We start from the raw sequence: 25,979 nt of genomic DNA, 5'->3' as shown, positions 1-25,979 counted from the left end.
TCAGGGCTTCCGTACTACTATGGCTGACCCTGTAAAACAACACATTTTACTGCACCTATCCGGTCTACGTGACCAAAACAAAACATTTTACGCCCTTGCATAGCCTAACAAGCATTCAGAACTACACTAACCACCTTGCATAGCCTAACAAGTATTCAGAACTACACTAACCACCTTGCATAGCCTAACAAGCATTCAGAACTACACTAACCACCTTGCATAGCCTAACAAGCATTCAGAACTACACTAACCACCTTGCATAGCCTAACAAGTATTCAGAACTACACTAACCACCTTGCATAGCCTAACAAGCATACAGAACTACACTAACCACCTTGCATAGCCTAACAAGCATTCAGAACTAGACTAACCACCTTGCATAGCCTAACAAGTATTCAGAACTACACTAACTACCTTGCATAGCCTAACAAGCATTCAGAACTACACTAACCACCTTGCATAGCCTAACAAGCATTCAGAACTACACTAACCACCTTGCATAGCCTAACAAGCATTCAGAACTACACTAACCACCTTGCATAGCCTAACAAGCATTCAGAACTACACTAACCACCTTGCATAGCCTAACAAGCATTCAGAACTACACTAACCACCTTGCATAGCCTAACAAGCATTCAGAACTACACTAACCACCTTGCATAGCCTAACAAGCATTCAGAACTACACTAACCACCTTGCATAGCCTATCAAGCATTCAGAACAGAAGCTCAGAGTAAGGATCTTGAAAGAGAGAGCTGAGGCCTTATCTTTACTGATACATATGGACTTTGGCTTGACTTAACACACAAGATAAGTCTCTCTCTCGCCAAAGTATTTTCCTCCCAGCAACCACCTTCTTTTTTATAATCACATTACCACGGGCAACATCTGAAGTTTACCTCCCTTGTCCTCCCCATAATCTCCCCCTCACTGTGCCAGTGCCTCCTGTAGCCCCCTGCAGTTAACAAACACCTGAAATGAAAAATTATTTTATTTTCCGCTCCTGGAAAATATGCACCAAAAAAATTATAAACACACAGAATCCCCCTCCATGTACAAGGGTAGAAATGTGTGTGCAAACAGTTTGCTCCACCCTATGGCAACACATGTAGAATTGCAGGAAATTAGCTATAAAACTGCTAATTTTTCTCCCGCTTCATGGCAAAATGTGTAGAATTGCAGGAAATTAGCTGTAAAACTGCACATTTTTCTCCCGCCTCATGGCAAAATTTGTAGAATTGCAGTAAATTTGCTTAAAAACTGCTACATTTTCTCTACGTCCCATGGCAAAATGTGTAGAATAGAAGGAAATGAACGCTAAAACTATGAATGTTTTTCTCTGCTGTCAAGATGGGGGCCCCTAAAATGTTTTGCTCGCATGGTGGGGAGGCCAACAACATGTCGCTTAGGGCCTCTAAAAGTCTAAGGCCGGCCCTGATTGCATGTGTGGGTATGCAGACCCGGGAGCCACTGCGGCCCCCTCATGACGCGCTCAGATTTTTTGTGGCCCCCACCTCGATCCCTAAAATAAATGATCCAATGGCTTATCATAATATATTTGACTCAAACAGACATGGAGAATAGACATTTTAAATTGAGTTTATTTTATTCTTCTTATTCAACCGACATGCGTTTGATGCTTACATTTTTATTTACCTTCCCGTTACAACACATTTTACATGACTGTGGAATTTATATTACTAGTACACTTCAATTATAAGCATAAAAAAACATAAAAAATGTAAGGCGCTTAAAATTTCTAAGAAAGGAATGTTATCTAACAACCTAAACTAATGCAGTACACAATACATCCAACAAAACAGTGTGAAGACATTTTAATGCAGTTTGTAGTATTGTATCAGGAGTCTGTGTGGCCGTACTGAAAGAGGAATGAAAGAAACATTCGAACTACACATCTGATGATGGATAGTTGGTTAAACAGTGTTGGGGTAAACAGAGATATCTAGTTCCTGTTGCCTTAATGAACCGTGGTGTGCTTCACACTAGCTCACTCCCTATGACTACAGCTAAAAGAACAGAATGCATTCAAAACTACACTAACCACCTTGAATAGCCTATCAAGCCTTCAGAACTACACTAACCACCCTGAATAGCCTATCAAGCCTTCAGAACTACACTAACCACCTTGCATAGCCTATCAAGCCTTCAGAACTACACTAACCACCTTGCATAGCCTATCAAGCCTTCAGAACTACACTAACCACCTTGCATAGCCTATCAAGCCTTCAGAACTCCACTAACCACCTTGAATAGCCTATCAAGCATTCAGAACTACACTAACCACCTTGAATAGCCTATCAAGCCTTCAGAACAGAAGCTCAGGGTAAGGATCTTGAAAGAGAGAGCTGTCCTCCCCATAATCTCCCCCTCACTGTGCCAGTGCCTCCTGTGGCACCATGCAGTTTACAAACACCTGAAATGAAAAATGATTTTATTTTCCACTCCTGGAAAATATGCACCAAAAACAATGAACAGCCACACAGAATCCTCCTCCAGATACAAGAGCAGAAATGTGATCAAATGTCATAAGAAGATCTATCACATGTCTGCCTCTCTCAAACAAAACATGGTCTCCATGTGTTTTCGTGCACATGTAAAGTAAAATGTAATGTATAACTATTTACTTTAGGGTGACATACATATACACAGTTTTTCCCTCATCTTTTGTTTGACATGACAGTCTGACTAGACACACAGACACATAAAACACACACTTTTGCCACCGGCAGAGAGCTATAGCTAAATTAAAGTCTTCAATGAGAACTAATGAGGATGATTCTGCCCAGTGTCCATCCCTGGCCAATAGTTGGGCAGAAGACAGCGACGTGGCATTCCAACCAGCAGAAATGGTGGGTGAATAAACGTGCAGGGGTGTGGTGGCATTGGTGGGGGAGTGAGAGAGGTGTTGGTGATCAGGGGGGTGGAGGAGAGGAGTGGTGTCCATCACTGAGTTTGAAAAAGAGAGAAGAGGAGGAAGAAGAGGAGGAGGAAGAAGAGGAGGAGGAAGAAGAAGAAAGAATTGCTGAGTTTGTTTGAGATGAGTTTGTCTGATACAGTCTATATCTAATACAGATAGAAGAGGTTTGATAAAGTCTATATCTATACAGATAGAAGAGGTCTGATACAGTCTATATCTATACAGATAGAAGAGGTCTGATACAGTCTATATCTATACAGATAGAAGAGGTCTGTATCTATACAGATAGAAGAGGTCTGATACAGCCTATATCTATACAGATAGAAGAGGTCTGATACAGTCTATATCTATACAGATAGAAGAGGTCTGATACAGTCTGTATCTATACAGGTAGAAGAGGTCTGATACAGTCTATATCTATACAGATAGAAGAGGTCTGATACAGTCTGTATCTATACAGGTAGAAGAGGTCTGATACAGTCTATATCTATACAGATAGAAGACGTCTGATACAGTCTGTATCTATACAGATAGAAGAGGCTTAAGTATGGAGTGGAGAGTGGATTGGGTAATCTATGAGGGAACATAGCTTAGTGTCACTAAAGGATAGAGAGAGAGAGTGTCTGTGTGAGAGAGAGAGACAGAGGGAGAGAGAGAGAAAAAGAGACAGACAGAGAGAGAGATCCAGTTGCCAGCAAGTGCTAAAATAATGATCTGAGTGGGGGAGACACATGCAGGACGGATTAACGGGACCAAAATAACCAGGAGGAGTATAAGGATGAATCACTTGTTGGTATCCCTCTGTTGTCAGGGCCTGAGAATGTCGACTGGCTGTCAACGTGACATAATTTCAAGGACTCAGTCACAACAACAGAGAGAATAGAGTGCCATTCAGGACATACTCTCATTCACAACAACAGAGAGAATAGAGTGCCATTCAGGACATACTCTCAGTCACAACAACAGAGAGAATAGAGTGCCATTCAGGACATACTCTCAGTCACAACAACAGAGAGAATAGAGTATCATTCCGGACATACTCTCAGTCACAACAACAGAGAGAATAGAGTATCATTCCGGACATACTCTCAGTCACAACAACAGAGAGAACAGAATGATATTCGGGATATACTCTCAGTCACAAACGAACAAGTATTTTCCTGTTTTGCAGCTGTTACAGTAATCCTGTATACGCCCTTATGGAGCCAGAAATAACCTAACCTTCAGCATGCACCGACAGCCAAGCAGCAGAGTCCAGTGTAGAACTATGACCTCCATTAGCTCAAATGTGAAGGGATTGAATCACCCGGTGAAATGAACTACGGGTTGAACCCATCGACACAAGCTGAGAGCTTGGAATCATATTTCTCTAACTCGTCAGTGCAGGGTGCACTCACACTCTCTTTCCACACCACTCTCATCTGATCTGATTGAGCCATTGAGCTAAGCAACCAGCAGCAGGAAACATTAATAGAAATTTCAGGAACTATTTGACCCCTCCCTGAAGTCATTAGTATCTCTACATTAGCAGGGTCCATATATTACACTGCATGTCTATACTGGGTCAGCTCTACTTGATGCTAGCTGGAGGGGTTATATGTTGTATATTCTGCAGAGGAGACACTGAGTTTGATAGGACTACTCTTTCATAGGGCTTAATGAGATAGGACAAGTGCATCAGGAGGTGGAGCAGATGGAAAGGGGTGTGGCCTAAAGGGGTGGGGTCTAAATGTGTGTTGTCTAAAGGGGTGTGGTCTAAAGGGGTATGGTCTATGGAAGCTGAAGCAGTCAGGTGGAAGGAAATTAAGACCTTGAGAAATAAGATTCAGAAAATCTATTGGAGAGAAAGAGATAAGGGAAATGAGCGAGAGCAAGAGAGAAGGGGAGAGAGAGGGTGAGAGAGAGCGAGAGAGAGGGGGAGATAAATAGGAAAGAGAGGATGTGAAAGAGTTGGCATTAAAAGTTTTTCAAACCACTTGAACAGTTTGAATGAGAAGAGTCTGAATACAAAGTGTTCCACTGAAAGGAGGAAAGGGAAAGAGAGAACGCCAGTGTGAGGGGGAAGCCAGACTCTGTCTCCCAAATGGCACCCTATTCCTTACATAGGGCACTACTTTTGACCAAGGCCCAGAGTGCACTATGTAGGGAACAAGATGCCATTTGGGACACAGCTGAAAATAACAAATTGGGTTGTCCCTGTATCCAGGACCCTTGTGATGAGTGTCAGACAGACGTGGTAGAGAAATACTGCCTTGCATCAAATCTAAGATGACAGGATGGAAACAAAGCTTTTCAGATATTGTCATCCAACCAGCAGTCAGATGTTGTTATCCAACCATCAGTCAGATGTTGTGGTCTAACCAGCAGTCAGATGATGTGGTCTAACCAGCAGTCAGATGATGTTATCCAACCAGCAGTCAGATGTTGTGGTCTAACCAGCAGTCAGATGATGTTATCCAACCAGCAGTCAGATGATGTTATCCAACCAGCAGTCAGATGATGTTATCCAACCAGCAGTCAGATGATGTGGTCTAACCAGCAGTCAGATGATGTTATCCAACCAGCAGTCAGATGATGTTATCCAACCAGCAGTCAGATGATGTTATCCAACCAGCAGTCAGATGATGTTATCCAACCAGCAGTCAGATGATGTGGTCTAACCAGCAGTCAGATGATGTTATCCAACCAGCAGTCAGATGATGTGGTCTAACCAGCAGTCAGATGATGTTATCCAACCAGCAGTCAGATGATGTTATCCAACCAGCAGTCAGATGATGTTATCCAACCAGCAGTCAGATAATGTTATCCATCCAGCAGTCAGATGATGTGGTCTAACCAGCAGTCAGATGATGTTATCCAACCAGCAGTCAGATGATGTGGTCTAACCAGCAGTCAGATTATGTTATCCAACCAGCAGTCAGATGATGTTATCCAACCAGCAGTCAGATGATGTTATCCAACCAGCAGTCAGATGATGTTATCCAACCAGCAGTCAGATGATGCGATCCAGAAGGCATGTTTCATGACCTGACAGTAACAGTTAGTAGTTGGAGGGTTTTCATTGACTTATCATACTTTTGGAATCACTATTGTGTCTATGTTCTCCTCAGTATTGTGTCTATGTTCTCCTCAGTATTGTGTCTATGTTCTCCTCAGTATTGTGTCTATGTTCACCTCAGTATTGTGTCTATGTTCTCCTCAGTATTGTGTCTATGTTCTCCTCAGTATTGTGTCTATGTTCTCCTCAGTATTGTGTCTATGTTCTCCTCAGTATTGTGTCTATGTTCTCCTCAGTATTGTGTCTATGTTCTCCTCAGTATTGTGTCTATGTTCTCCTCAGTATTGTGTCTATGTTCACCTCAGTATTGTGTCTATGTTCTCTTCAGTATTGTGTCTATGTTCTCTTCAGTATTGTGTCTATGTTCTCCTCAATACTGTGTCTATGTTCTCCTCAATACTGTGTCTATGTTCTCCTCAGTACTGTGTCTATGTTCTCCTCAGTATTGTGTCTATGTTCCCCTCAGTATTGTGTCTATGTTCTCCTCAGTATTGTGTCTATGTTCTCCTCAGTATTGTGTCTATGTTCTCCTCAGTATTGTGTCTATGTTCTCCTCAATACTGTGTCTATGTTCTCCTCAATACTGTGTCTATGTTCTCCTCAGTACTGTGTCTATGTTCTCCTCAGTATTGTGTCTATGTTCTCCTCAGTATTGTGTCTATGTTCTCCTCAGTATTGTGTCTATGTTCTCCTCAGTATTGTGTCTATGTTCTCCTCAGTATTGTGTCTATGTTCTCCTCAGTGTGGCATTAAGATCGTAATGATGATCGTTTCAGTTGTAAAGGCTTAGATCTCGTGGGAAGGAATATACTGTACTAGACAGACTTACTCTGCCTCCCAAACGGCACCTTATTATTCCCTATATAATGCACTACTACCAATAGGGCTCTGGTCTAAAGTAGTGTACTATATAAGGATAGGGTACTATTTGAGACGTAGCCTTTTAGGTCATTAGGACCGCCTCTCTAAGACCCTCCTCTGCTTCTCTCTCCAGTATGATTTCGGACAGTATCGTCCTCCGTTTAAAACCCCTGTCTGTCTCATTCACTTATTTCAGGGTCAGTTTTTTGGTGAGCTGGGACAGGAAACTGGCTGATTTGGCTGAGGAGGACCCACCCCCATTCCCCTCCCCCTCTTTGTCCCCCTTGGAGAGCTCCAGCTCAATGGTCATCAGCACCCTGTCAGGCCTCTCCCCCTTGGGTGAGTCCCCTCCCCATGTTCCTGCTCTCCCTGGCTGTCTCAGTGCTTTGTGCTGGGCTGTGTGGGCTGTGTGGGCTGTGTGGGCTGTGTGGGCTGTATTTTGGGGCTCTAGCTCTCTGCTCTCCGTATCCTATTTCTTATCCTTGCGTGACTCCTGCTTCTTCTTTTCTGAGGCGGCGGTCTTCAGCTTGGACGGGTCCCCGATGGAGAGAACTGGGACCTGTGGAGAGGAGGAGGGAAGAGGGGAGGAGAGGAGTCACTTCAGCAGGAAATGAGGAGTGTGAGAAAGGAGAGAGGGAGGAGAGGGGAGGAGAGAGAGGGGGAGAGGAGAGAGGGAGGAGAGGAGAGAGGAGAGGTGTGTTAGCACGGGGGACATGGGGGAGAGATGGCCGTGTTAAAAATGAGAAAACAGATGGATTAGGATTGAAGGTCTTTACATCAGAGAAGAGAAGAGAGGTCCATTTAGGAGGAAAAGAGACAGAGAGAGGTCCATTTAGGAGGAAAAGAGACAGAGAGAGGTACATTTAGGAGGAAAAGAGACAGAGAGAGGTCCATTTAGGAGGAAAAGAGACAGAGAGAGGTCAATTTAGGAGGAAAAGAGACAGAGAGAGGTCCATTTAGGAGGAAAAGAGACAGAGAGAGGTCAATTTAGGAGGAAAAGAGACAGAGAGAGGTCCATTTAGGAGGAAAAGAGACCGAGAGAGGTCCATTTAGGAGGAAAAGAGACAGAGAGAGGTCAATTTAGGAGGAAAAGAGACAGAGAGAGGTCCATTTAGGAGGAAAAGAGACAGAGAGAGGTCAATTTAGGAGGAAAAGAGACAGAGAGAGGTACATTTAGGAGGAAAAGAGACAGAGAGAGGTCCATTTAGGAGGAAAAGAGACAGAGAGAGGTCCATTTAGGAGGAAAAGAGACAGAGAGAGGTCCATTTAGGAGGAAAAGAGACAGAGAGAGGTCCATTTAGGAGGAAAAGAGACAGAGAGAGGTCCATTTAGGAGGAAAAGAGACAGAGAGAGGTCCATTTAGGAGGAAAAGAGACAGAGAGAGGTCCATTTAGGAGGAAAAGAGACAGAGAGAGGTCCATTTAGGAGGAAAAGAGACAGAGAGAGGTCCATTTAGGAGGAAAAGAGACAGAGAGAGGTCCATTTAGGAGGAAAAGAGACAGAGAGAGGTCCATTTAGGAGGAAAAGAGACAGAGAGAGGTCCATTTAGGAGGAAAAGAGACAGAGAGAGGTCCATTTAGGAGGAAAAGAGACAGAGAGAGGTCCATTTAGGAGGAAAAGAGACAGAGAGAGGTACATTTAGGAGGTAAGGGGTAGGCAAGTGATGGGGGGAGGTCTCCAGGGCTGCAGGGTGTGACAAAACAAGCATCCTTGAGTTAGAGACAGGACTGCTACATACAGATCTAACATCTAACACAGGACTGCTACGCATCTCACATTCAGCTTGTCACTGAATCAACACTGAATCAACACATCTCACATGCTACACATCTCACATTCAGCTTGTCACTGAATCAACACTGAATCAACACATCTCACCTGCTACCCATCTCACATTCAGCTTGTCACTGAATCAACACTGAATCAACACATCTCACATGCTACACATCTCACCTGCTACACATCTCACCTGCTACACATCTCACATGCTACACATCTAACATGGTACATATCTCACATGCTATACATCTCACATTCAGCTTGTCACTGAATCAAAACTGAATCAACACAATCCACATGTGCATCAGTTCACTCACTCATTCATCAGCACTATAGAATGGACCTTGATAATGATAGCAAATGAAATATTTCTGCAAACCCTCATCTTACTGCAGCTAAAGACATGTGAGTGGGCTGGGAAGGCAAGGGCACAGGAGAGAGAGGCCACACACAGGTGGTTACTATTTAAAGGGGTATATTGTAAGTAAGAGGAAGCTCAAGGGGTAAAGGAATAGGGTATATCCCAAATGCCCCCTATTCTCTATATACTGCACTGCTTTTGGCAAGAAACCTATGGGCCCTGGTTTAAAATGAATACACACTAAATAGAATAGGGCTGCCATTGGGGACTCAGCCATGGTTGGTACGGAAAATACAGCGGAGGAAAGTGGCTTCTGAGTTAGTGAAAAGGAAAAGGTCAGACGAATCTAATTGAATGACTAAAAAAGAGACGCTACTAGAAATATACACTGGGCGGCTATGGACAGGGTACAGGGTAGGTACATGGCTCTACAGTGGCTATGGACAGGGTACAGGGTAGGTACATGGTTCTACAGTGGCTATGGACAGGGTACAGGGTAGGTACATGGCTCTACAGTGGCTATGGACAGGGTACAGGGTAGGTACATGGCTCTACAGTGGCTATGGACAGGGTACAGGGTAGGTACATGGTTCTACGGTGGCTATGGACAGGGTACAGGGTAGGTACATGGCTCTACAGTGGCTATGGACAGGGTACAGGGTAGGTACATGGTTCTACGGTGGCTATGGACAGGGTACAGGGTAGGTACATGGCTCTACAGTGGCTATGGACAGGATACAGGGTAGGTACATGGCTCTACAGTGGCTATGGACAGGGTACAGGGTAGGTACATGGCTCTACAGTGGCTATGGACAGGGTACAGGGTAGGTACATGGCTCTACAGTGGCTATGGACAGGGTACAGGGTAGGTACATGGCTCTACAGTGGCTATGGACAGGGTACAGGGTAGGTACATGGCTCTACAGTGGCTATGGACAGGGTACAGGGTAGGTGCATGGCTCTACAGTGGCTATGGACAGGGTACAGGGTAGGTACATGGCTCTACAGTGGCTATGGACAGGGTACAGGGTAGGTACATGGTTCTACGGTGGCTATGGACAGGGTACAGGGTAGGTACATGGCTCTACAGTGGCTATGGACAGGGTACAGGGTAGGTACATGGCTCTACAGTGGCTATGGACAGGGTACAGGGTAGGTACATGGTTCTACAGTGGCTATGGACAGGGTACAGGGTAGGTACATGGCTCTACAGTGGCTATGGACAGGGTACAGGGTAGGTACATGGTTCTACGGTGGCTATGGACAGGGTACAGGGTAGGTACATGGCTCTACAGTGGCTATGGACAGGGTACAGGGTAGGTACATGGTTCTACAGTGGCTATGGACAGGGTACAGGGTAGGTGCATGGCTCTACAGTGGCTATGGACAGGGTACAGGGTAGGTACATGGCTCTACGGTGGCTATGGACAGGGTACAGGGTAGGTACATGGCTCTACAGTGGCTATGGACAGGATACAGGGTAGGTACATGGTTCTACGGTGGCTATGGACAGGGTACAGGGTAGGTACATGGCTCTACAGTGGCTATGGACAGGGTACAGGGTAGGTACATGGCTCTACAGTGGCTATGGACAGGATACAGGGTAGGTACATGGCTCTACAGTGGCTATGGACAGGGTACAGGGTAGGTACATGGCTCAACAGTGGCTATGGACAGGGTACAGGGTAGGTACATGGCTCTAGTTACAGTGGCTATGGACAGGGTACAGGGTAGGTACGTGGCTCTAGTTACAGTGGCTAAGGACAGGATACAGGGTAGGTAGGTGGCTCTATAGTGGCTATGGGCAGGGTACAGGGTAGGTACATGGCTCTAGTTACAGTGGCTAAGGACAGGATACAGGGTAGGTACGTGGCTCTATAGTGGCTATGGACAGGGTACAGGGTAGGTACATGGCTCTACAGTGGCTATGGACAGGGTACAGGGTAGGTACATGGCTCTAGTTACAGTGGCTATGGACAGGGTACAGGGTAGGTAAATGGCTCTAGTTACAGTGGCTATGGACAGGGTACAGGGTAGGTACATGGCTCTACAGTGGCTATGGACAGGATACAGGGTAGGTACATGGCTCTAGTTACAGTGGCTATGGACAGGATACAGGGTAGGTACATGGCTCTAGTTACAGTGGCTATGGACAGGATACAGGGTAGGTACATGGCTCTAGTTACAGTGGCTATGGACAGGATACAGGGTAGGTACATGGCTCTAGTTACAGTGGCTATGGACAGGATACAGGGTAGGTACATGGCTCTAGTTACAGTGGCTATGGACAGGGTACAGGGTAGGTACATTGCTCCAGTTACAGTGGCTATGGACAGATATTGCATTCTAAATGGCACCCTTTTCCCTATACCCTATTCCCTATTACCTAAAACCTATTCACTATACCCTATTCCCTATACCCTATTCCCTATTCCTTGCTACTGCACAACAAAGGCAAAATCTGACTTCAAAGTATTTTTCTGTCTAGACAGACAGCAATTTCTGGCACCCCATGATATATTCTGATCAAGTGGCTTGTTCTTGTGTCATTACAACAGATGAAAGACATTTCACCAAATTCGTAGTTAGTGAGTTTTGCATTTGTAGGGCAGTATACAGTATATATAGTGCACTACTTTTGACCAGGGCCCATACCTATATAGTGCACTACTTTTGACCAGGGCCCATACCTATATAGTGCACTACTTTTGACCAGGCCCATACATATAGTGCACTACTTTTGACCAGAACCCATAGGGAACGGGGTGCCATTTCGGGCGCAGCCAGATAAATCAGTCAGAAGGTGACTAGAGAGGGGTTTAGGAGCTCAGTCCCTGCCTGAATACTAACACAGCTCACTGACAGACAGCGAGACAGGCAGAGAGACAGGTAGAGGTGGGTAGAGGTGGGTAGAGAGATAGAGAGACAGGTAGTGACAGGTAGAGGTGGGTAGAGGTGGGTAGAGACAGGTAGAGAGGTAGAGATAGGTAGAGAGGTAGAGAGACAGGTAGAGAGACAGGTAGACAGGTAGAGACAGGTAGAGAGGTAGAGAGACAGGTAGAGATACAGGTAGAGAGGTAAAGACAGGTAGAGAGATAGAGAGACAGGTAGAGAGGTAGAGACAGGTAGAGAGGTTGAGACAGGTAGAGAGGTAGAGACAGGCAGAGAGGTAGAGAGGTAGAGAGGTAGAGACAGGCAGAGAGGTAGAGAGGTAGAGAGGTAGAGACAGGCAGAGAGGTAGAGAGGTAGAGAGGTAGAGAGGTAGAGACAGGCAGAGAGGTAGAGAGGTAGAGAGGTAGAGACAGGTAGAGAGGTAGAGACAGGTAGAGAGGTAGAGAGGTAGAGAGGTAGAGAGGTAGAGAGGTAGAGACAGGCAGAGAGGTAGAGAGGTAGAGAGGTAGAGAGGTAGAGAGGTAGAGACAGGCAGAGAGGTAGAGAGGTAGAGAGGTAGAGACAGGTAGAGAGGTAGAGACAGGCAGAGAGGTAGAGAGGTAGAGAGGTAGAGACAGGCAGAGAGGTAGAGACAGGCAGAGAGGTAGAGTGACAGGTAGAGGTAGAGACAGGTAGAGGGGTCGAAACAGGTATAGAGACAGGTAGAGAGGAAGAGAGACAGGTAGGGAGGTAGAGAGACAGGTAGAGAGGAAGAGAGACAGGTAGAGATGGGTATAGAGACATGTAGAGAGGTAGAGACAGGTAGAGAGACAGGTAAAGAGGAAGAGAGACAGGTAGGGAGGTAGAGAGACAGGAAGAGATGGGTATAGAGACATGTGGAGAGGTAAAGACAGGTAGAGAGACAGGTAAAGAGGAAGAGAGACAGGTAGGGAGGTAGAGAGACAGGAAGAGATGGGTATAGAGACATGTAGAGAGGTAAAGACAGGTAGAGAGACAGGTAAAGAGGAAGAGAGACAGGAAGAGATGGGTATAGAGACATGTAGAGAGGTAAAGACAGGTAGAGAGACAGGAAGAGATGGGTATAGAGACATGTAGAGAGGTAAAGACAGGTAGAGAGACAGGAAGAGATGGGTATAGAGACATGTAGAGAGGTAAAGATTGGTAGAGAGGTAGAGATTGATTAGAGGATGGATCAGTTAAACATAAACAGATCCAAACGCTAACGACTAACCGGTCACCTGTGGGGAAAAAGACAGAGCAAGAGAAAGAATAAAAGACAGGGGCTTCTCACGGCCATCTGGAGAGAAAAGACGAAGGATAGACAGACAGGAGAAGGAGGGAGGTGTGACTGAAAGAAAGGGGGAGACAGCGCCTGGATAAAGAGAATGTGAATGAGTCAGTGAGAGAGAGGAAGGAGTTGAGGGATGGAGCGTTAGCTGGGATTAATATTAAATGCACTGTATTATCATTCCAGTACAGCCTGATTGTGTGCTGCTGCTTCAGCCTCCAGGGCAGTCAGCTACTAGCTGTTCCACCTCCCTCCCTCCCTCCCTCCCTCAGTAATGGTGAATGAAGAAGCCACACGAGATCTGCATCCCAAATGGCACCCTATTCCCTATATAATAGTGCATTACTTTTGAATGGTACCCTATAATGGTGACTCCCTCCTAAAATAAAGGTAAAATAAAAATAACTAAAATACACCCCATAGGGCCCTGGTCAAAAGTAGTGCACTATAGAGGCTCTGGTCAAAAGTAGTGCACTATATAGGGAATAAGGTGCCATTTGGGATGCAGTTATCGTTGTGCAAGCCCAGCAAACAGAAATAATGAAGATACAGTGGCGGATAAACATTGTGGCGAGTCAGCGTAGCACTAAATAAGGCCATTTTGATCAAACGGGACGTTTTACGACTGTAACCATACCCTATATATGAAAACCCTATTTGTGTCCCAAATGGCACCCTATTCCCTATACTGTATAGTGCACTAATTTGGCTAGGGGCCCAAAGGGCTCTGGTCAAAAGTAGTGCACTATGTACTGCATAGGATGACATTTGGGATGTAGATAAGGCCTGTTTTAGAGTGTAAGTAAACCCTACATATGAAAACCCTGTAAACGTGTTTACATACCACAGGTTTAACCTGTAAACGTGTTAACATACTGTAGGTTTAACCTGTAAATGTGTTAACATACTGTAGGTTTAACCTGTAAACATACTGTAGGTTTAACCTGTAAATGTGTTAACATACCTTAGGTTTAACCTGTAAATGTGTTAACATACTGTAGGTTTAACCTGTAAATGTGTTAACATACCTTAGGTTTAACCTGTAAATGTGTTAACATACTGTAGGTTTAACCTGTAAACATACTGTAGGTTTAACCTGTAAACGTGTTAACATACCATAGGTTTAACCTGTAAATGTGTAAACATACGGTAGGTTAAACCTGTAAACGTGTTAACATACCGTAGGTTTAACCTGTAAATGTGTTAACATGCTATAGGTTTAACCTGTAAACATGTTTACATACCGTAGGTTTAACTTGTAAATGCATTAACATACTGTAGGTTCAACCTGTAAATGTGTTTACATACTGTAGGTTTAACCTGTAAACGTGTTAACATACTGTAGGTTTAACCTGTAAATGTGTAAACATACTGTAGGTTTAACCTGTAAATGTGTAAACATACTGTAGGTTTAACCTGTAAACGTGTTAACATACCGTAGGTTTAACCTGTAAATGTGTTAACATACTATAGGTTTAACCTGTAAACATGTTTACATACCGTAGGTTTAACTTGTAAATGCATTAACATACTGTAGGTTCAACCTGTAAACATGTTTACATACTGTAGGTTTAACCTGTAAACGTGTTTACATACTGTAGGTTCAACCTGTAAACGTGTTAACATACTGTAGGTTTAACCTGTAAACGTGTTAACATACTGTAGGTTCAACCTGTAAACGTGTTTACATACCACAGGTTTAACCTGTAAACGTGTTAACATACGGTAGGTTTAACCTGTAAACGTGTTTATATACTGTAGGTTTAACCAGTAAACGTGTTAACATATGGTAGGTTTAACCTGTAAACGTGTTTACATACTGTAGGTTTAACCTGTAAACGTGTTTACATACTGTAGGTTCAACCTGTAAACGTGTTAACATACTGTAGGTTTAACCTGTAAACGTGTTAACATACTGTAGGTTTAACCTGTAAACGTGTTAACATACGGTAGGTTTAACCTGTAAACGTGTTTATATACTGTAGGTTTAACCAGTAAACGTGTTAACATATGGTAGGTTTAACCTGTAAACGTGTTTACATACTGTAGGTTTAACCTGTAAACGTGTTTACATACTGTAGGTTTAACCTGTAAATGTGTTAACATACGGTAGGTTTAACCTGTAAACGTGTTTACATACTGTAGGTTTAAAAGAGAGCAGCCATTGTGAGGAGAAATGAATCACACATGGGGAGACTTTGTTTATATTTCAGAAACCTTTGGCTTTGTGTTTTATTATTCATTTATGCAGCCAACCTCTGGGCGTTGTGTGACTGACTGTCAGTCATGTGACAGTGTGTGTTTCCCAAGTAGCACTCTATTCCCCGTATAGTCGACTACTTTTGACAAAAATCAAATCAATGTTTATTGTTCACATACACAGGATACAGAGGATTTAACACTATTACTAAAAGAGTGTACTGCTTTTGACCGAGGCCCATAGAGTTCTGCTAGTAGTAGACTATATGGGTCAGTGGTCAGCAACAGGTGGCCCGTGGCCAAAACTGACCAGCGAGTGATTTATTTTGATCCCCAACATTTTGGGGGATTTTTTTTCCTTCGTTTTAGGTCAAAAAATACTAAAATTACCAGGAATTCAACAAGAAATGTTTTAATGTAGGAAATATGTTCCCAAGTATTTTCACAGATAAAAGAGATATGTGATCGTGTCTCAATGAAATCAAGGTATGACATTTGTTTTATTTTCAAGTACAATCTCTTTCTGGGCTTAATTGTGGTCAATTTACAGTATACATATTGTTATAATTCTGTTCCGGCCCCCGGACCATCCGTTCCAACAAAAATCAGCCCGCAGCTGAATCTAGTTACCTACCCCTGATATAGGGAATAGGATTCCATTTGGGATGCAGCCAGGGATCTGTGTGAATATGAGAATTAGTGATCACTCGGGTACTGAGGTAAACAGAAGCGAACCCTGCCTCTAAGCCCTGATACTGTACTGACCTCCAGCCGCAAGCCCACGACCCAGTGCTACAGTATATTCGCTAGCTGCATACTTGCTTTTCTATATATGTTTCTGAACAATGCTATAAGAAAGTGACTACATGCCACACTTTCCCTGGTAGGGTTGTATAATTCTGTCAAATTTCCCAAAATGTCCAGGTTTTCCCAAAATTCCTGCTTCAGGAAATTCTGGATATTTTTTTCAAGTTACCCGAATTTTGCAAACCTAGTCCCTTGACTACTTCCATGAAGATGTCTTAGTTTATTTCATATTTACACTGAGTTGAATTGATCGATAGGATGGAATAATATAGGTATTTAGGTGTTTGTAGTTTAACAGCATGTCATACATCATCATCTATTTAACAAGAAATCTCTCTCACAAAATAATAAAACTTGATTCGCCCTGGAGGAACTCCTGCTAATCCCAAAAGCACACAAGAAATAATGAGTGTTTTATTAATCCAATACTAAGGTCATGTCCCAAAATGGCACCCTATTCCCTATATAATGCACTATTCTGGTCAAAAGTAGTGCAGTGTATAGCGAACAGGGTGCCCTTTTGGCACGCAGCCTAAGAGCTATCCATCCCCAAGCCCTGCACTTATCCGCAGTGTGACTCTGTGTAATTTGGGATAACTGTGAGCCAATAATGGGCCAGTGATTTACATTTGACTCAAAGGAGGTAGAATCAGCAGGTCTCCCTCGTATTCTCCTTTCTCTCCCACTGAGAGCAAATCAGTTCCATTCACAGGGAATTGAATTACTGTACAACAGGACCTTGCTGCAGCCATTTCACAGTGCTGCTCTTCTGTGTTATTATCATTATGCCTTAAAGCTATTTACCCATTGTGTTTGTCTGGCCTTTGAGGAGGTTTAAAATTAAGGGGGGGGATAAGAGATTGGAGGGGTGGTACTTTAGCTCGAGGGGTTCTGGGACTGTGTGGTTCTGGAACTGTGTGGTTCTGGGACTGTGTGGTAATGGGACTGTGTGGTTCTGGGACTGTGTGGTTCTGGGACTGTGTGGTAATGGGACTGTGTGGTTCTGGGACTGTGTGTGTAACCATGGTGTTATAGTATGAGCTGTTATATACTGTAGGTGCTGTACTCTGACATGACTTGTGTTGTAAGGCACTTGTGTGCTGTAGTTGTGAGCTGTTGTTGTGATTGAACTGCTGTCGATGTGTAGTTGTTGTGAGTGAAGTGATGTCGATGTGTAGTTGTTCTGAGTGAGATGCTGTCGATGTGTAGTTGTTCTGAGTGAGATGCTGTCGATGTGTAGTTGTTGTGAGTGAGGTGCTGTCGATGTGTAGTTGTTGTGAGTGAGCTAATGTCGATGTGTAGTTGTTGTGAGTGAGGTGCTGTCGATGTGTAGTTGTTGTGAGTGAGGTGATGTCGATGTGTAGTTGTTGTGAGTGAGGTGATGTCGATGTGTAGTTGTTGTGAGTGAGGTGATGTCGATGTGTAGTTGTTGTGAGTGAGGTGCTGTCGATGTGTAGTTGTTGTGAGTGAGGTGCTGTCGATGTGTAGTTGTTGTGAGTGAGGTGCTGTCGATGTGTAGTTGTTGTGAGTGAGGTGATGTCGATGTGTAGTTGTTGTGAGTGAGGTGATGTCGATGTGTAGTTGTTGTGAGTGAGGTGCTGTCGATGTGTAGTTGTTGTGAGTGAGGTGATGTCGATGTGTAGTTGTTGTGAGTGAGGTGATGTCGATGTGTAGTTGTTGTGAGTGAGGTGATGTCGATGTGTAGTTGTTGTGAGTGAGGTGATGTCGATGTGTAGTTGTTGTGAGTGAGGTGATGTCGATGTGTAGTTGTTGTGAGTGAGGTGATGTCGATGTGTAGATGTTGTGAGTGAGGTGATGTCGATGTGTAGTTGTTGTGAGTGAGGTGATGTCGATGTGTAGATGTTGTGAGTGAGGTGATGTCGATGTGTAGATGTTGTGAGTGAGGTGATGTCGATGTGTAGTTGTTGTGAGTGAGGTGGTGTCGATGTGTAGTTGTTGTGAGTGAGGTGATGTCGATGTGTAGTTGTTGTGAGTGAGGTGATGTCGATGTGTAGTTGTTGTGAGTGAGGTGATGTTGATGTGTAGATGTTGTGAGTGAGGTGATGTCGATGTGTAGTTGTTGTGAGTGAGGTGATGTCGATGTGTAGTTGTTGTGAGTGAGGTGATGTCGATGTGTAGTTGTTGTGAGTGAGGTGCTGTCGATGTGTAGTTGTTGTGAGTGAGGTGCTGTCGATGTGTAGTTGTTGTGAGTGAGGTGCTGTCGATGTGTAGTTGTTGTGAGTGAGGTGGTGTCGATGTGTAGTTGTTGTGAGTGAGTTGATGTCGATGTGTAGTTGTTGTGAGTGAGGTGATGTCGATGTGTAGTTGTTGTGAGTGAGGTGATGTTGATGTGTAGATGTTGTGAGTGAGGTGATGTCGATGTGTAGTTATTGTGAGTGAGGTGATGTCGATGTGTAGTTGTTGTGAGTGAGGTGATGTCGATGTGTAGTTGTTGTGAGTGACGTGCTGTCGATGTGTAGTTGTTGTGAGTGACGTGCTGTCGATGTGTAGTTGTTCTGAGTGCGATGCTAATGTTGTGTAGTCATTGTGAGTGAGCCGACGCTGAGAGGACTTGCCTGTCTCTGCTGAGATCCCTCTTTACCCTTCCCTTTCTTTCCATGTTTGCTGGAGGAAACAAAAGAGAACCAAGTCAGGAGGATGTAGAACCTCTGCCTCCGGTGGTCAAAGGGATGTTCTGCTCCTGTAACAGTATAGTACTGCCTGCCTTATAGCTATCGCAAAGAACACAGCACTGTTTCTCCAGCTAGGTTATGAGACACAGCTACATAGATAGACTTTAAAGTGTCAATAGATGTCAACTTCTTTCCTGTGCAGAGGGCTGGTCTAGGGGCAATGCCTCAGCCTCTGACACACATGGCTAGCTTTGATACAACCTGTCCCTAACTTTCTGCACTTTTATTATCTCTCTCTATCTGTTCAATCAAATCAGATAAAAACCACCTAGTGACAGCTAAGACATACAGAATGAGCTGAAGCTTGGACCTCAGACCCAGGCACAGGGACACTGACCTGACACTGAGGTTGAAGACTCTGCGGGCCACCAGGAACCTCATGAGATAGTAGATGACCACGACGAGCACCAACAGACCCAGCACCGCACCGATGATGGCCCCCGTGATCACTCCAGCCTGGATGGGAACTGGGAGAGTGAAGGGGGGTGGGGAAAGAGAGAGAGAGAGAGAGAGAGAGAGAGAGAGAGAGAGAGAAAAAAAAAGAAAGAAAGAAAGAAAGAAAGAAAGAGTAAGAAAGAGTAAGAAAGAAAGAAAGAAAGAAAGAAAGAAAGAAAGAAAGAAAGAAAGAAAGAAAGAAAGAAAGAAAGAAAGAAAGAAAGAGAAAAACAAATAGAGAAAGAAAGAAAGAAATTGGAAAGAGAGCAAGAGGAATGAGGATGAAAATAGAGAGGGAGGGATGGAGAGAAATATGAAGAAGACAAGAAAACACTTTGACATTAAACAACATATTAGCACAAATAAGGGCTTGCTTAAGTGTGCAGCCTGATTTAGAATTCTGATCATGATTCTGGATGATTGTAGCACTGCGCTGCTTCTGATTGTGATGACGGCCCTTTTAATTCACTACAGTGGTTGATGAAATAGACCTGTCTGTATAAACCTAGATAGAATTTGATCCGTTTCTAGAATTTAAGTTTTCCTGACCAAGATGGCAGATGGATTTATTAGGCATGTTGCTAGGGTGCCAATATCTATTCTAGGAACTGTATACATGTAATCCTATAACCCGGTCCCAGATCTGTTTGTGACATCATGCCGCTCCTTTGCCACTACTTGTCATGCCAAAGCATGGAGTGTAACAAACAGACTGATCCTCAGGCTAGTGATTCTATGCTCTCACCTTTTTCAAAGACCAGCAGTCTGACACTGGAGGCGCGTCCCACTATGTCAGGCGGGTTCTTGGCGTCACAGGTGAAGGTGCCGTTGTCTCCGTAGTCCAGGTTCTTGAGTAGGATGGATCCATCCCGGCGACCAGGGTTCCCCACAAACTCCAGCCTGTCTCTGAACGGTCCCTTGTTGTCCACATAGGGGGCACCACCAGTGTAGTGGAAGACCTGGAGCACAGAACAGGGAAGGTATTCAGTTTCTTTCTTGTGTGGTTTTACATCTAGGCTAAGGTTGAATCCAAAATGGCACCCTATTCCCTATGTAGTGAACTACTTTTGTATTGGTAAAGGTTAAAATTAGGGAATACTAAGGTGCCATTTTAGACCAGCCCATCCAGTAGTGTGAGATGAAATGTGTTAAAAGAAGATGCTTGTGAGTAAAGTTCATTAACTGTTTTTGGAGAGGAGTAAGAAGGAAGGAAGTGATATCATTTCAGAGGGAGGCAAGAAGTAGATGAAAGCGGAGGAGAGAAGGAGATAGATAATGAGAGTAGGAGAGAGAGAGACAGGGGGATAAAAGGGGGAGATTGGGAGCCATGGAGGGCAAGTCACAACGAGGAGAGAGACATAATAAGATGGAAACAGTCAGATAAGGTGAGAGAGACTGAAATGAAAGAGCTGGCACCAGGTGAGAGGACGGGATTGAGGAGGAGATGAGAACCGAGTGAAAGTCTGCATCCTAAGTAGCACCCTATTCCCTATTTAGTGTACTACTTTTGACCAGGGCTCTAGTCAGGGTGAGATGGGGAGATGAGTACAATCAGAAGGAGATGAGGACTGAGTGAGGAGGAGGATAATGGAATGATAGAGAATGGAGTGATAGAGAAAGTTAAAGGAGGATAAGGGAATGATAGAGGAGGATAAAGGAGGATAATGGAGTGATAGAGGATGGAGTGACAGAGAAGGATAGAGGAGGATAGAAGAGGATAATGGAGTGATAGAGGATGGAGTGATAGAGTATGGAGTGATAGAGAAGGATAGAGAAGGATAGAAGAGGATAATGGAGTGATAGAGGATGGAGTGATAGAGAAGGATAGAGGAGGTTAATGGAATGATAGAGGATGGAGTGATAGAGGATGGAGTGATAGAGAAGGATAGAGGAGGATAATGGAATAATAGAGGATGGAGTGATAGAGGATGGAGTGATAGAGAATGATAGAGGAGGATAAGGGAGTGATAGAGGATGGAGTGATAGAGAAGGATAGAGGAGGATAATGGAATGATAGAGGATGAGTGATAGAGGATGCAGTGATAGAGAATGATAGAGGAGGATAAGGGAGTGATAGAGGATGGAGTGATAGAGAAGGATAGAGGAGGATAATGTAGTGATAGAGAATGGAGTGATAGAGAATGGAGTGATAGAGGATGGAGTGATAGAGAATGGAGTGATAGAGAAGGATAGAGGAGGATAATGTAGTGATAAAGAATGGAGTGATAGAGGATGGAGTGATAGAGGATGGAGTGATAGATGATAGAGGAGGATAAGGGAGTGATAGAGGATGGAGTGATAGAGAAGGATAGAGGAGGATAATGGAATGATAGAGGATGGAGTGATAGAGGATGGAGTGATAGAGAATGATAGAGGAGGATAAGGGAGTGATAGAGGATGGAGTGATAGAGAAGGATAGAGGAGGATAATGTAGTGATAAAGAATGGAGTGATAGAGGATGGAGTGATAGAGGATGGAGTGATAGAGGATGGAGTGATAGAGGAGGATAATGGATTGATAAAGAAGAGGTGGTTATATACAGAGATGCTGTCCCTGGCTCCGTCGGCCCGGTAGCTCCAGGAGAAGGTGACGTCATCGGAAGTCCAGCGCCAGGAGAAGAATGAACATGACAGACGGATGTCTGACCCCACCAGGGCGTGACGCTCCCAGCCCGTGTAGATGACGATGGCCTCCGACTGCTGGGGCACTATTGGGGTTAAAGACGGGGTTAAATGACAAAGATGAACACTCATGTGGTTCATAATAACCTCTTTTCACACTTCCTTGTTTACCCCATCACCATTGTAGCATTTTATCTATGTGTGTATGTTTCACCATTGTTCATTTTTATGGCGCTTTCAATACAAAATATAAACACGGAAGATCAGCACTGCACGGTTAAAAACTATTTTTCTGGGGATATAAAAGGACAATACTATAAAAACAGACAAGATGAGAAAGTGGACTGGGGCACGCAGGGTTAAATAAGAAAAATCTTAGCTGCACATGCCAAAACTTTGTCCCTGGGTAATAAGACAGAGACAAAGGGATAGAGTGGAGTAGAGAATGTTTTTGAGTTGCAAGGCGTTTTTTCAAGACTATCCTTCCAGACTATTGTCGAGTCTATCGTTCTAACCCCTTGTATTCACATCAATAAACCAACACAACCTTCAAAACTAGTATGGTTTGGATGGACCATTTAATTTACTTTGAAAAGACAGACAAGTAGACCTAGTGGAATAGACATGTTATTTTCAACATTTTTCTTCGGTTTCAAAACCTTTTACATACACTTCAAAATCCATACACACACAACCACTGTTTATCCAAGGGCACAATGTTTATCCAAGGGCACAATGCCATATGAACATGAGTTATGATGGCAGACAACAAGGATTGGAGTTGATTGATACTAACTAAAAAGCTCAACAAAACAAAAACTATCCACAGAATATAAATATCCATAGCTTATTTTTCTATGTTGTGTCTTTGAAATATGAATGTAAATTCTGTATTTGCAATAAAATCTATATAAAACTAATATAGTAAATGCAATACATACCACAGTACATTAACCACCACCAATGTAATGACATCTACAAACATTGCCATCATCAATTATTATCCCTAGTATTTGGGGGTATTAGGAATTCCTTTTGATTCAAGATACTGACTCGCACACAAATCATGTTATACACTATACAATACCGTTCAAAAGTTTGGGGTCACTTAGAAATGTCCTTGTTTTTGAAAGAAAAGCACATTTTCTGTCTGTTAAAATAACATAAAATTGATCAGAAATACAGTGCAGACATTGTTAATGTTGTAAATGACTATTGTGGCTGGAAACGGTAGATTTTTTATGGAATATCTACATAGGCGTACATAGGCCCATCATCAGCAACCATCACTCCTGTGATCCAATGGCACGTTGTGTTAGCTAATCCAAGTTAATCATTTTAAAAGGCTATTTGATCATTAGAAAAGAGGAGTGGGAGTACATTAGAGTGTCTAGTTTGGGAAACAGACGCCTCACAAGTCCTCAACTGGCAGCTTCATTAAATAGAACCCGCAAAATACCATTCTCAACATCAACAGTGAAGAGGCGACTCCGGGACGCTGGCCTTCTCGGCAGAGTTCCTCTGTCCAGTGTCTGTGTTCTTTTGCCCATCTTAATCTTTTCTTTTTATTGGCCAGTCTGAGATATGGCTTTGTCTTTGCAGCTCTACCTAGAAGGCCAGCGTCCCGGAGTCACCACTTCACTGTTGACGTTGAGACTGGTGTTTTGCAGGTACTATTTAATGAAGCTGCCAGTTGAGGACTTGTGAGGTGTCTGTTTCTCAAACTAGACACTCTAATGTACTTGTCCTCTTGCTTATTTGTGCACCAGGGCCTCCCACTCCTCTTTCTATTCTGGTTAGAGCCAGTTTGTGCTGTTCTGTGAAGGGAGTAGTACACAGCGTTGTACAAGATCTTCAGTTTCTTGGCACAGAATAGCCTTCATTTCTCAGAACAAGAAAAGACTGACGAGTTTCAGAAGAAAGGTCTTTGTTTCTGGCCATTTTGAGCCTGTAATCGAACCCACAATTGCTGATGCTCCAGATATTCAACCAGTCTAAAGAAGGCCAGTTTTATTGCTTCTTTAATCAGAACAACAGTTTTCAGCTGTGCTAACATAATTGCAAAAGGGTTTTCTAATGATCAATTAGCCTTTTAAAATGATAAACTTGGATTAGCTAACACAGCGTGGCATTGGAACACAGGAGTGATGTTTGCTGATAATGGGCCTCTGTACACCTATGTAGATATTCCATAAAGAAATCTGCCGTTTCCAGCTACAATAGTCATTTACAACATTAACAATGTCTACAGTGTATATCGAATCAATTTGATGTTGTTTTAATGGACAAAAAAATGTGCATTTGTTTAAAAAACAAGGACATTTCTAAGTGACCACAAACTTTTGAACGGTAGTGGATATATAAAGAAATGCACATTAAAAATGTTCACAGCAGATCACAACTCCAGCGTCCTTGAATAGCTGATGTCAGCCAGCAGAGAACATGTCAATGGAATAAGACTTGACGTTTTTAATAAACATTTTGACAAAGCTGTAAAAATCAGGGGGAAAGAAAAAGGATCTCTGCTCAAGTGTAAAAATGCTGTCAACACACTGTCTCAGAGTGAGCCCCAATATTGATACCCTCACTCTAACTTTGTGAGCCTTATGGAATTTCGTCACAATATAACATCCGCATAACAATGTGTTACAAGACCAACCAATCATCTGACAGGTTTCCTTTACTTGCCTTCCCTTTAATTAATATCTACCAATATCAGTCACCCAGAGTCACCCAGAGTCACCCAGGTTCACCCAGAGTCAGCGACCGACGGGATTAATTCAATGTACAGCTGAGAATGAAATACCAAGCCTGTGTAAAGCATAGGAGATCATTCATCATATCTGTTATTTATTCAAATTGTGTAACTGACCCTATGTGCTCTTTGACCTTTAACCCAGATGTTGATAAAGGTCTGGCAGCGCTATTCACAAATCAAATTAGAAGGTTTAGTCATAGAATTAACATATTAGAAGTAACTTTTTTTAACCTTAAATTAAAGAAATTGAACGCAGTTACACTTCACATTACAGTGGCCTTATAATTGTGAAAATAATTAGGGTTAGGGCTGAGATTAAGGATATATAAAGACAAATCAAATACCATCTTTACCTATTCCAAGCAGTATGACCGATGCTAGCGCCAAAATGGTCAGCATGGTTCCTGAGTCTTTGGGTTCCTAAAGGGATGTTGCAGACGGAGGAGTCCCACTATGGAGCGATGGAGAGATAGGACAGAGTGATGCACGGTGCCAGGACAGAGGACAACAACAGAACCCTACTGTCCCAGGGTTTATACCCAACCACACCCCTCTCTCTCTCCACGGCCCGGCCCATTCCTCCCTCTCTCCCTCTCTCCACCTACACCTCAAATGTACAACAATCTACACCGTCACTCTTTACCACATCATGTATTGTCCCAGAATGATGTCATTTACTGTGTGTGATAGGACAGGACAGGGGTATTCAAATTCGAGTCTCGAGGTCCCGAGTACTTAAGGTTTTCTGTTCTACCTGATAGTTAATTGCACCCACCTGGTGTCCCAGGTCTATATCAGCCCTTGATTAGAAGGTGGGGGGGGGGGGGGGGGGGGGGGGCTGTCTCTAACGAGGTCAGTGTAACCCTGTCCATCATCCCCCTGTTTTTCCTCTCCCTGCACTTTCACCGGGATGCGGAGAGAGGAATGGAAAACAAAGGTCTCAAGTCTTCCCTCTCTCCCTTTCTCTCTCCTCCCTCTCTCCGAATTCCTGCCTGTTTGCTGACGTCTAGCAGACAAACAATGGAGGGAGAGAGGGACACAGGGGGAGACTGGCCTGTCTTTCAATGGAGCCTTCTTCCTCTCCAACCTCTCTCTCTCCTCTCTCTCTCCATCCAGACAAAGCATTGTATTCTCCTCCTGCCTCCCTCTGCAGATCTCCCACTCCGCTTATTCCTGTAAAACAGAGAGAGAGAGAGAGAGAGAGAGAGAGAGAGAGAGAGAGGGGAGAGACCAGATATATATATAGATGGGTTGACATGAGGACACTGGGACACACAGACATGAGAGCC

The 25,979-nt window shown here is 43.7% G+C and overlaps 1 protein-coding gene across 2 annotated transcripts; it reads right to left on the bottom strand.

Moving 5' to 3' along the window:
- Nucleotides 1-1,583: 1,583 nt before the first annotated feature.
- On the bottom strand, nucleotides 1,584-25,199 carry mpz (myelin protein zero). 2 transcript variants are annotated; one of them, NM_001140077.1, is given in 6 exon segments: nucleotides 1,584-2,967; nucleotides 18,760-18,808; nucleotides 19,214-19,343; nucleotides 20,057-20,270; nucleotides 21,852-22,018; nucleotides 25,044-25,181. In NM_001140077.1, coding segments are annotated over 6 exon segments (609 nt in total). In that variant the 5' UTR covers nucleotides 25,090-25,181; the 3' UTR covers nucleotides 1,584-2,964.
- Between the last annotated feature and the right edge of the window lie 780 nt (nucleotides 25,200-25,979).

This window comes from Salmo salar, chromosome 14, assembly GCF_965601325.2.
Source record: "Salmo salar chromosome 14, fSalSal1, whole genome shotgun sequence".
Taxonomy (NCBI): Eukaryota; Metazoa; Chordata; class Actinopteri; order Salmoniformes; family Salmonidae; genus Salmo; species Salmo salar.
Note: the sequence above shows the minus strand (reverse complement) of the source record. Positions and strands in the feature narration are given on the sequence as shown.